A 13041-nucleotide genomic window follows, 5' to 3' on the forward strand; every position below is an offset into this window, starting at 1 on the left:
CGGCTCAGATTAACATACCACAGCCTTCTTGCACACGATTTCTCAGATGCCGTTTCTCTTTTCATTGACCTAATCTCACCCGTTGGACTCTACCCATCATGCACGATCTTTAACCATTGTGACCAGTAGGTGACCGTGCCGCGTCACCACAGTTACTTAGGACGGCCGCCGACCTCACCGGCCCCACCCGTGCAAACTACCGGCTTAAGGAATTAATTAATTATTATTTTTTAACTTGGTATATCGGGTTCTCGGAAACTTCCAGAAATCTCAAAATCTAGACGTTGCGTGAAATGAGCGGAAGGTCACATGATAGGGCCGGTGTGGGGAATTTTCTGTTGCTGACGTGGATACGCAACTGATTTCCAAATGTAGAATGGGCCTACAGAAAAGATGAAATCAAATTAGTATTTTCACATAAAGCAAACCATTAGACAGGAGGTGATCCGCGCTTGCTTTACACGCTATACCAGGAATGGTATCATGAAAAGCCGGTTATACAGTACACAGATTCAGATTTGCTTCAGCGGTTTTTAAGCTTTATACTTTATTGCGCGGGTTCTTTTCACACTTTCAGACTGTGTCTAGAGTTTTCTCGGAGATAAATTTCGAACGCTTCAAAAGAAAAGAGGAATAATCTTGTCCTCAATTAATCAGATTCGGTCTTGTCACTGTAAGTTTATCTTTCTCCTTCTAAAATTAAACTTTTCTCTCGCTTGAATTTGGTTTTGGAGAGTTTTTTTGTAGTGTGAGATTTCCAAGAAGCTGTTGTCTATATGTCCTGCAAATTTGGAGGAATTTTGTCGTTGCAGTGTGTTTAAAGTCATCAGTGGCAAATAATTTTAGAGAAGTGTAAGTTGTGAATCCTCTGTATCCACTTCAATGTCGATCTTGTTCTCTGGATGAATCTGGAAATTGAGCTTTTCTATTAGTGATTTGAATGTAAAAATATTGTTTAAAATTGCCTTTGAAATTTTTATTTTTGTGTAGTCGCGAGAGATTTCTTGAACTTTTGCAATTTTTTGCGAGCCGTTACGAGCGGCGGATTATCTGCATCTAGTATAACCAGTTGTAGCATAACTGTATGCAGCATAACCCTTGTAAAATTTTGTCCTGGCAAGGGAAATTTAAACAGCCGAGTTGCTGCTTGTATATTGTAGTCGCGAGAGATTTCTCGGATTATCTGCTTCCAGTATAACCAGATGTAGCATAACTGGATGCAGCATAAACCTTGTAAAATTTTGTCATGGCAAGGGAAATTTAAACAGCTGAGTTGCTTCTTGTATATTGTGGCTTGATTTCGAAAGTGCAGAAAAACACGCTTTTATTGTGCGTCTGCAACATGTATATTGTTTTCTAGGTTGTTGCACAGTTGTTTGTTTGTTGAAACCCTACGGCTTTGCTTGGCAAGAGCCGGATTAACTTCCTTTTGCCCTAAATGCCATTTTTTGGGGTTTTTAAATTGTTTTTATGTTTTGATTTGCATTTGAAGCCATTTTTGTGATCGATGCTTTAATGACGACCCGCCATTAGCGCTTTGTGGGAGATTTTTGGTAGGTACCGTCTTGAGTTGGGGTTTTCTAATGCTGCTTTGTGACGTTTTCTGTGAAAAGAGCTCGTTTGCGTGTAACCGTAGGGTTTGCGTGATTAAAAGAGTTACTACGGTTAGTTTTGTAGTCAACTTCGACGAGTTCTTCTTCGTCTAGATTTTTATATAGCTATATGTTACTCAATCTTGATACCTTGTCTTTGGATGCAGGCAATAAAATTCTTCAACTGAGCAGATTATCTAGATTATTTGGCGTGGAAATATCTTGGCGAAACTAACACGTTAGGTGTCGTTAGGTTTGGACATCGACAAATCAGAGAGTTTTGCTTAGACTGCGTACAGGAAGAGTTTAAATAATAATCAATAAGACAAACAGATTGCTAAAGCTCTGCTTGGTAAGTTTTCGATATTTTGAAGGCTTTGTTGCTTAGCTTTGTAAGCTTTCGTGCATTTAAAGTCCAGATGCTTGGTTCGAAAGGCCTTGTTTTGTTATATCATTCTTTGTTCTGATTGATTTTCTCTGTGTCTGGACTCGGGACAGATTCAGTCATGAGTCGCCCACATGATGGTCATTCCATGTTCCCATATTTCTCCGGTCCCTTAAGAATGGTCGGTCCTAAACGGTCATCGAATCAATCTTCAAAGCTGGATCAAACATTAAATGCTTTTGAGACTGCCTTGACACAAAGATTGAACCATCTTAAGACTAAGGATCCCGAGGGTTTTTTAACTTTATCATGGATGCAGCAGGCCATGGAGGCTTTGTCCGCAACGCACAAGGATCTAAAGACCGTAATTGAAGACCTTAAATTCCCTGCAACAGAGTGGGAGCAGAAATGGATGGACCAATATCTGGATGATACTCTGAAGGTAATGGACATTTGTATTGCATTAAATGCAGAAATCTCAAAGCTCCAGGAGTCCCAGCTTCTTGTCCAGTATGTTTTGCACATCTTGGCCTTCTCTGGCGGCAGTGTTCCATGTGCAGACAAGCTAGATCGGGCCAAGGGTTCTCTCCGTGATTTGATGGAAAAATCCGATATGAAGAGGAAAAAAGAAAATGGTGCAATTTCAATGAGAAATTGTAAGATTGAAAATTGCACTCGAATATTACAGGGTCTGAGAAATGGGCTTCAGTTTGGGAAGGTGAAATCTTCCACAAAGGGCAAGGTTTTCTTGAGGGCTATGTATGGAGTGAAGGCCACAACAATATTTGTTTGCAGCGTTGTGGCGTCAGCACTCTCTGGTTCTCTTGCCCCGTTGATTGAAGTGCAAGTTCCTGATCAATTCTTGTGGTCAGATGTTTTCATGAGTTTGCAGAAGGAGATTCATGAAGAAATAAAGGCTTCTTTTGCCAAGGAAGGTGCTGCAATTTTGAAAGATTTGGAGATCTTGGGTGCTCCCATTGAAAGCATGTACTCTGTTGTGGAGAAGCTGCCTGCTGGCACTTTTCTTAAAACAGGGGATTCCAACTATGAGAAAATAAGAATCGCTACAGAAAAGCTACGACATGGTGTGCAATTGCTTGCCCAGGGATTAGATCCTCTCACGAAACAGGTCAATGACTTCTTCCAGATTGTTTTGAATGGAAGAAATGAATTGCTTGACAGTCTCAGGTTAACTGGAAATGAGGATGAACATAAGGGAGATGATTTTTTACGTCATGTACAAAAATTAAGGTAAAAAATGTTTCCTTGTATCTTGGCGTTGTGGGGAAATCTCCGATCTCCTTTATAAATGTTTATTTCTATGAAAACAACAGTCATGTATGTTCTAGGGGTTGTGTGTTGTCTTGTAGGATTTGTCTGGCTTTTGAATTTATATTATTGCATGGCAATATATTTGTATCATTTGTGTTATATCAAAATATGCATGGGAAAGAAATTTCTGGGCATCATGATTTCTATAAGTTGAGTAGGATACACTGCTTTTATCAGCTTACATGGAAGCTGTGTTGTAATAGATATGTCGTCCACCATACGTTCAAGATTCATAATTCATCTTTCTGGTATATCAGTATTTCCTTTTTCAAAGAGCATGGATGGAACTTTTGTTTTGTTGGTTTGATGATGGGCACTCTATTGCATGTTGCCTCCATGTCTAGTCTTCTTATCTTCACACTAAAATGTTGTTCTCATGAATATGGCGCAAAAACCTACAACGGAAACATGCATAGATATTGTATTCCTGTGGTTCATAAAATTGAATTTTAATGCAAATTGACACGTTTTTTTAAATAGCACAGTTGATATTTATCTCAAAAGAACTTACTAGAATAGGCTGCTTGTCAAATTCATGGCTCCAATTGAGCAATGATAATAAAAAAATTCATGCCATATTGTATAATTATAATGAAAAATTATGCTTCTTATTGGTCAATTTAAATAAAGTCGCTGTGTGTGTTGTTCTTCCCCTTAGTTATTTCCTACTCGACTCTTACCAAAATGCTTTTCCAGTAAATAAAATAATCTACAAATTTAAAAAATAGAAGAATCTACAATTTTAAAAAAAATAGAGTAATACAGTTGAATGCTTTGCATTTCCTACACGTTATTTTATGCCTAAGAGGGTGCATGGCATATTTATCTTATCTACTAGTTTGGAAGCAGTGACTAGCAATGTACAGAGTTCATTTAAATCTTTGGTGCTATCTGTTAGGTGATATCCAAGGTCGTGGCTGTTCAAGAGATGCCCTAGTCAAGGATTTAATGCACTTTAAAATCACCCTTCTAGAGAACTGAGTTTGCCCTTTTTCGGGTCCTTAAATGCATGCTTCCTACCTATATCAGCTTCTGGTTGTTTTAAGTTGATTATTGGACTTATTCTCACAGAAGGGACAATGCAATTAAAAATCACCCTTCTAGAGAACTGAGTTTTAATTTAATGGTAAATTGATTGTTGGACTGATTCTCATAGAAGTGGCAATGCAGTTTAAAATCACCCTTGTAGAGAACTGAGTTTGCCCTCTTCCGGGTCTTGTTTGCTAGCTATGTAAGCTTCTGGTTATTTTCCCAGGGTATTTTAATTTAATAGGAACTGGATTATTTGACTTATTCTCATGGAAGGGCACTTGGTCTCCATGAAACAAGAAATCAAGCCCAAGAATATGGAGGTAGGAATTAATGGCTCTGTGTGTCTCGTCTGTTTGTGTGTGGGGGGAGGGGTGTTTGTGCTGAGAATTCCGTTTACGAGTATATATTGCATCATTATCGCATGGCACTTTGGACAGATTGGTAAAGATGATTCACATGTTAATTGATGGGTAATTAAAAAGGCAGGCTGTAATACATTCAATGGAAAGATTATTTAGTCAATTAAATACTTTAGGTTTTAATAGCACATACATTCAATGGAAAGATTATTTAATCGATTAGATACTTTTTAGGTTTTACTAGCACATACATTTCAATTGATTATTTTTCTTCGGTTGAAAATAGGGGATGAAATATATTACTCAATCAAATTGAAGAAGTGAAAGATGTTACCCAATCAAAATTTTAATAATTTATTTAAATAAATAATTTTAGTTGAAATAAATAATTTTAGTTGAAATAAATAATTAAATTTTGATTGAGATTGAAAAATTATTAACTTTTAATTTTTAATAATTATTCATTACAATATTTTTTTGTCTAAAATAAGTACTAACAATATTTATTTTAATACATATATAAATTATATTTCATTGTAAAAATGCTACAATTTATTTCTCTGTACATGTACATCATCTGTTTGAAGAGAAATCGACAAATGAGGCTTGTACAACACGGCTAATATTATTGGGACTTTAGTGTTCCTTGGTTGGCTGGTCAAATGGCCCCATGTTGTTTTTCTGTATGTGGAATTCTAGTTAGCTTGTCGAGAATAAAACCCAGTTTGACCTCACATTAGATGTCTTGTTATATATGGGTCGACCGTCCAAGCGACTTTATCCTTGAGGTAAGATGGCGTGGGCAACAAGCCACGCAAAGGAAAGATACTCCCTTTATGGCCGACTGTTGTCCTTGTCCTTTTATTATTTTTTTTTATCGGTGTTATTTTTTTTTTATTATTATTATAAATGGTACTTTTCATTTAATCAAGAATTAAAGTATTTGTTTGTGATGTTTTTTTATAATTTTATATTATAAAAGGGGGTTTAATATTTTAATTTTAGACGGTGGGTGTGGATTTTGGGTTTTTAAATAAGTGTATATATATTATCTTGTTTATTTAATTCAAACTTTTCAATTTTTTTATTGTGAAATTTTCACGTTTCATTGTTTGAGTTGATTAGATTTTAATATAATTTGATCATTATCATAAGTTTGAACAATAAATATATTAAATTAACTATCAAGAATATTGTATTTAAAGATCATTATAGTCATCAAAAGATCAAATCAAGAAATATCAAGAATATTGTATATTATAAGAATTTGTCAAAAATAGTCAAGATCAAGAGCTCAATGAATAACACAAATAAGACAAAATATTGATAAAAATAAATTGTATTCTAATCAAAATGTAAAGTATTATCAATTGGATTATAAAAATTACACATAATGAAGATTAAGCCTGTTTATAAAAGCAAGGCCATATTGATATATGAGCACACGATCATGACATGTGGCCCAATGAGAAATAAGGTTAGGTGAGGGTAGGTAGGAGAACTAATAAAGTATTCCACAAGAGGTGGATCACCCACTGAAGGGTGGAATGTAACAAGAAGATAATACTACAAAAGGTGAAATTTCTCTTACAAGCAACTTCCCTAAGTGTTTCAAACCCAAATTACTATGAAATGCATTACCCTAAGTTGACTTCAGTAAAGTGTAATTATGAGACATAATTTACACTAACACCCCCCTTAAGTGCAACTTAGGAGAATGCAGATTTAATCCAACAATTCAAGATGGGTTCTGGCTATTAGGCTATGTTAGGTACCCATGTACAATTGCAATGCAATCTCTCACAAACAGAGAAAGAGAGAAAACTACATGGGAAAAAACTCCCCCCCAAAACAGAGATGAAAATACAAAGAAATCTCAAAGAAGAATGATAAGGACAAAACCCCATGTGAGGAAAAAGTCCCCTCCATAAGAGAGAAGAAGAGAGACCAAGTAGCCCCCCTTTAATGTAGAATCTGCACCAATGGTTAGAAGCTCGAAATTGAATGAAGAAGTTGCTCCAGTTCCATAATCGTCGGACATCGTTCCTCCCCTTAGGAAGAAACAAAACCAAAGGTGTATCCATGAAGTCTCCCCAATCATGAAGGGAAGATGGAGGAAAAAAACTCAAGATGTATGGAGTCTTTGAAAATTGCTCAAGCGTCCCCATGTTTATGTTGAAATCTGCCCCCTCCAAATCAGGTGTACTAGGCCACATTACTGAAAAAGACAATCCAAGATCTAGTGAGTATGAATGTAGAACATGATTCAAAGACTCACATGTCTCCTCTAAGGATAAAGAGACCCCCTCCAAATGTTGTACATAAGTATCCACAATCATGTCAACTTCGAATGAATGATCATGTAGAGAATGAACAAGAGGGTCAGAGTGTTCCCTCACAATAACTGAAGAAGGATCATCTCCATCAAAGAGAAGATGAATATCATCAATGATGTCTCCTAAATATGCAATGTAGGACTCCACAAACAAACCTGCAATGTTTGTCAAGTAGTCATCCCAAGGAATTGTATTTGGAGGACAAGGTATATCCTACTACACTGAATCACATGAAGGCAAAACTATAGCAACATCTGCATCATCAGGTGCAATAGGAGATGTGATATCAAGAGGAGAAGATGAAATGCAAGTCTCAAGAACTGGGTCACATGTGAGAACACCCAAGTTCAAGTAACCAAAGTTCTCCTCGATATTTGAATTCACACAAGAAGTGTGATCATCATGTGAAGAATCAACCTCATCAATAGGAACAAAATGTGAAAAGGAGTACAACCGAGATGCATGATCCACCACACTAGTTGCAATAATAGCTCTACTCTCCAAGTCTCTAATGATAACTGAATCAGGTGTGAACTCCATAGTCTTCCTTGTTGCCCCATGAGTGATCTGATAGATGGAAAGAAGATTGTTTGTCAAATGAGGTATACACAATATATCATTGAAGGACTTATCCTCAATAGCAATAGATCCTTTCCTAATCACATTCATATATGTATGTTTTCCCATCAAAATCAGTGACATGTTACAAGGCTCAAATGAAGAGAACATAGACTATGAAGATGCCATATGATGAGAATGCTAGGATAACTGGTGAACAACTGAGAGCAGGGGGGGTGAATCAGTTGTTAACAGATTATAACTTTTAATCCACAATATAACCTTAAACAAATTAAGTACCGGTAAAACACAAATAGATACTGGTAAACAATACAACTTGACAATTAACTAGATAATCAATGCAAAGCAATCATACCACATAACAACATGATTTGTATGTGGAAAACCCAGAAAGGGAAAAACCACAGTGGGAAGCCTACCCACAGTCAGATGATACTTCTGCAGAAAGTATGTGTTACAATGAGGTGCCTGCACTTGCAGGAAGGTACACTGCCTAGAGCGTACTGCTCATTACAAAATAGTCTCATTGACTACATAGAGGCTACAACCTTCTCAAGATAAATGGACAACAATCCAATAGAGTGAACTGCTGGAAATAGAATCTACTATGCCTAATTATAGTCCCCGTTAAGCTCAATGCCGAAGGACTAAATCCTCTTTTGAAACCAATCCGATCACCAATGATCGATCAACTCCTCTACCTGAATGATATTACAATATTCGCACATTACATTCCTTGATCATGACCTTTCCAATAACCATGATACATTACAAAGAGTTTCTACCTCTTATTTATACAAATTCTAAGGCCTAAACCAATTAGGTGGGCCACCTAAAGATATTACAATAATATCATTACATAATTCCTTATTACAATGATATGCCATGTCGGCTTAAGATCAAAACAATAATAACAAATCCATAAAACATCTCGAATCATCCAGGTAACGTGTAGAGTACATGCTAGCATGATATCGGTCCATAACCTAGATAGGTATTGAACCTATTCTGGGTCCACCATGCCAAGCAATGTCTTCAAGCACTTAAAGCACGATCAATGAACATCTTTAGCATCCTGAAATCCTTGAAGAAGCTGCACCAACACCAATTGTGCATCCTGACATGATTCCTCAATGAAATCTTTGTCGGTAAAGCCTTAAACCAGTGCCGATAAGGGTTTACCAGTGTGTATGATAACATCCAATTATCAAGCCAATACCAACTGACCAAAACATGCTTATGGAGAATATAACACATGAAATCCAATATACTTTATTGATCCAAACATGCCGGAAGTGCCAATCAGATAATCTCTTCTGTCGGTAACACTAGATCTCATACCGATAACCTGTCTGCCGGTAACAACTAGTGTTGACATCAATGGCAAAAGATCAATGCCACACAATAATCAATTCACCCATAATGCCAACAATCTCCCCCTTTGGTATTAATGGCAACACTAGATGTGAAAAACATCTAATTACCAAGAAATGCCAAACAAGTCTCCCCCCGTGGAAGACAACCAACAATCAATAACTTTCCCCCAGTGAATGATATCTCTGTAAGGCTCTGAACAAATCTCTCTCCCCAATGTATACAACTTTTATTTTATTTTCACATCAATATCTCTGCCCCTTTGACATCAATGCCAGAAACCTGACAAAACTATCGAAGCAATGATATAAACCTTTGAATCGCAAAGCTGACTACTCCCCCTTAGTAGTAGCACCATTCATCAGTGCCAGAATGGATGATGTTTCTGATAATGCATACTAGATTGATGACAAACTTCATCAATCAAGTCTCTGTTGGAGGGGCAAAAATCCCTAACCTGTCTCTCAAGTATTCAAATGATTCCTTAGACAATGGTTTAGTGAATATGCCTGCAATCTATTCTTTAGTGTTCACATAAACCAATTTGACTTCCTTTGCTTCTACCTTGTCCTTTAGAAAGTTATACTATATTGAAATATGCTTAGTCTTAGAGTGAAATATTAGGTTCTTGGACATGTCAATATCTGTAGAGTAATCATAGTAGATAACTACCGGTTCACTACAATTTACCCTGATATCCTTCAACATTTACTTCATCCACAAAACTTGAGTGCAATTAGTTGTTGCTGCAACATATTCAGCTACTACAGTAGATAAAGAAATGCATGACTGTTTTTTGCTTATCCATGAAACCAGTTTCTTTCCAAGAAAGAAAGCTCCATTAAAAGTGCTTTTCCTGTCATCAGTATCACCTGCCCAATCCGAGTCAGTATATGCACATAAAGTGAAATCATCATTTTTGAAATACTATAAGCCATATTCTATTGTTCCTTGCAAATACCAGAATATCCTCTTTACTGCACATTCATGATTTTCTTTAGGATTACTTTGATATCTTGAAACAATACTTATTGCATTTATAATACCAGGTCTAGTCTGAGTTAGATATAACAGACCACCAATCATAGATTTATACCTTGTCGGATTTACTAGTGAAGAAGTATCCTTGATAGATAATTTCTCACTTGTACCCATAGGAGTACTTACCAGTTTGGAATTCTCCATACAAAACTTTTTCAACAATTCCCTCAGATACTTAGTTTGACAGATAAAAATGCCTTTGTCATTTTGAGTAATCTGCAAACCTAAGAAAAAATTCATCTCACCAATCATGGACATTTCAAATTCATTCTTCATGTTGTTAGCAAATTCCATGCACAATTTATCTTCTCCTCCAAAAATGATATCATCAACAAAGACTTCAATAATCAAAATATCATTATCAATGATCTTATAAAATATATTACTATCAGCATTGCCTTTAGTAAAACCAAGCTTCAAAAGATATTTATCCAACCTTGCATACCAACCTCTAGGAGCCTGTTTCAAACCATATAAAGTTTTCTTCAATTAGCAAACCATGTCTTTGTCATCTGTCAGTGTAAATCCACCAGGTTGCTCAATGTAAACTTCTTCCTCAAGCTCACCATTCAAAAATGCACATTTGACATCCATTTGATAAACATTATAGTTCTTATAAGTTGCATAGGCAAGAAATAGTCTAACAACTTCAATTCTAGCTACAAGTGCAAATGTCTCACCATAATCAATTCCTTCCATTTGAGAATATCCTTTACAAATCAATCTAGCCTTGTTCCTTATAACTTGACCATCCTCATTCAGTTTATTTCTAAAAACCCATTTAGTTCCAATAACATTCTTATTTTTAGGCTGAGAAACTAAAGACCAAGTTTCATTCTTCTCTATTTGATCTAATTCATCTTCCATAGCCTTTAACCAATGTTTATCCTTACAAGTTTCAATAACAGTTGCCGGTTCAACTTGAGAAATAAGACATACCTCTTCATTTGCCAGTTTTCTTCTTGTCATTACTCCCTTGCTCCTATCTCCAATAATTTGATCTTCAGAATGGTTTAATCTTACATACCTTGGAGTCTTTTGAACTTCAGGTTCACCACTCTGACCATCAGTCACAGTTGAATTTATTGATCCAAACATGCCGAAAGGGCCAATCAGATAATCTCTTCCGTCGGTAACACTAGATCTTATACCAGTAACCTATCTGTCGGTAACAACTAGTGTTGACATCAATGACAAAACATCAATGCCAAACAATAATCGATTCACCCATAATGCCAACATAGAAGCCCTTGAATCTAGAAGTCATCTCCCCGAATCATGACTTGTAGTAGCACAAAGAGCTTGTCCTTTACTTTTCCCAAAAGAGTGATCCTTTCCTTTGTCAAATTCCTTTTCTTTGGAAGAAGAAGATGAAGTAGATATTTTAGAAGGCAACTCGATTTTATTCTTCTCAAGAAGATGTTTCAATTCATCAATATCCTTCTTGTAACAATGGTGTTCATCATGTCTTGACTTCTTGCAATATGCACAAAAAATCTTCTCCTTATGTGATTTCCCCTTAGGTGAGGATATAGAATCGCCATGTTGTGGAGAGGATGATTGTGCTCTATCTTGTTGTGGCTTTGGCTTAGACTGCTTTTGGTTCTTACCTTTTCCTTGATTGCTTTGATTCCCTTTATTAGCCACCAAAGCTTGGGACTTTGAAGACTTGAGAATCCCCATCTTGTTCAACTTTGATTTCTCATGTATCAACATCTCTGTGAATGCATCAAATGATGGTGTTGTAAAAGAATTGCCCACTATCAAGGGATGGGTTTGGAAGCTAGAAACAAATGCTGCATGTTTTGACGGAAGCTTTCCCAACAAATTTTAGACCAATTGTGCATCCTTCTTGTAAATGCCACAATCCTTAGGCTACACTCTTAGCTCATTTGCCTTAGTGACATAGTCTTGGATTATATCAAAATCCTTGGGATCCAACTATGTGAGATCATTAAATCAAGTTGATATCCCCTAATTTGGCCATACAATTTACTAAAGACATCCCATGCATCCTTAACTGCTGTACACTTCTCAATGTGAAAGACGAGATCTTTTGATACATACTTCCTCAATGTTCCAAGAGTCATAATATTTTTAGTGAGCCATTCCATGTGAGCATTAAGATCAACTAGTGCCGAAATAGTTCCATCAACATAATGAGTTAATCATTTTTGCATTAACTTACTCCAAGCATCAATTTTCCAAGAAACATAATTATGTGGAGTTAAAAGTGGAAATTTAGGAAAACCCATAGCAACAAAATGAAAGAGCACAAGATAAAGAGAGACACAATCACACAAGACACCCCGCTAAATTCATTCAATCAAAGAACCCCCCAAAATGAAGATTTGACACTTTATACTTAGTGCGATTACAATGGCCACTTGCAAAACAAGGCAAAAGTGGACTCTTAATTTTAATGTTTACAACTTCTCAAAATAAGCTACATCAGACTCAAAATACTAATGAAAAACACCTAACTGAGATCTAAGCATTCCATATGCCAAAATGGGCCAAAAATGACCATATACTAAAAGTATAAATTCTACTCACCATCATTGCAAAATGATAGCATAAGATTGAAGTAGATAAAAAATCATGCACTTTCAAAAAAACGGAACCTGAAAGGAGTTTGTGTGAGCATGAACGAAGCCTCTGAAGTTGCAAAAATGAAGATTACTTAGCTACAACGGTGAAAATATGCATTTTATAGAAAATCCATGCATCAATATGTAAAACCACCTACACTATTGCGAAGAGTGCAACATTCTACCCCAAAAAAAAAAAAAAAATGCACCAAAAAACGAGCTTGTATGACTGAGATATGGGCATTTGAAAAATGCCTCTCTGATTTAAAAGTTCAATGGAGAGGGGCTGGCCAAGATGGGGGTTGATGTGCAAATATCATTAGAGAATATAAATATTCTCATAATTTTAATTGCCCAATATTCTTTTATTATGAGAAAGAATTTTTTTTTTGAAAAAAAAATAAAAAATTGTGGGGACCA

At 36.1% G+C, this 13041-nt stretch overlaps 1 protein-coding gene across 3 annotated transcripts; it reads left to right on the forward strand.

Annotated features, from left to right (window-relative positions):
- The first annotated feature begins 415 nt into the window (after positions 1 to 415).
- On the forward strand, positions 416 to 3576 carry LOC131060713 (protein BPS1, chloroplastic). Of its 3 annotated transcripts, none has more exons than XM_057994047.2 (3): positions 416 to 673; positions 1760 to 1944; positions 2091 to 3576. In XM_057994047.2, exon 3 carries the CDS (start codon positions 2099 to 2101, stop codon positions 3230 to 3232), a length of 1134 nt encoding a protein of 377 aa, XP_057850030.2. In that variant the 5' UTR covers positions 416 to 673; positions 1760 to 1944; positions 2091 to 2098; the 3' UTR covers positions 3233 to 3576. The 3 variants fall into 3 exon arrangements, with proteins under 3 accessions (XP_057850030.2, XP_057850029.2, XP_057850031.2); XM_057994046.2 differs by having other exon boundaries at positions 417 to 852; XM_057994048.2 differs by lacking the exon at positions 416 to 673 and adding an exon at positions 881 to 1664.
- The last annotated feature ends 9465 nt before the right edge of the window (positions 3577 to 13041 follow it).

This window comes from Cryptomeria japonica, chromosome 6, assembly GCF_030272615.1.
Source record: "Cryptomeria japonica chromosome 6, Sugi_1.0, whole genome shotgun sequence".
Lineage (NCBI taxonomy): Eukaryota > Viridiplantae > Streptophyta > Pinopsida > Cupressales > Cupressaceae > Cryptomeria > Cryptomeria japonica.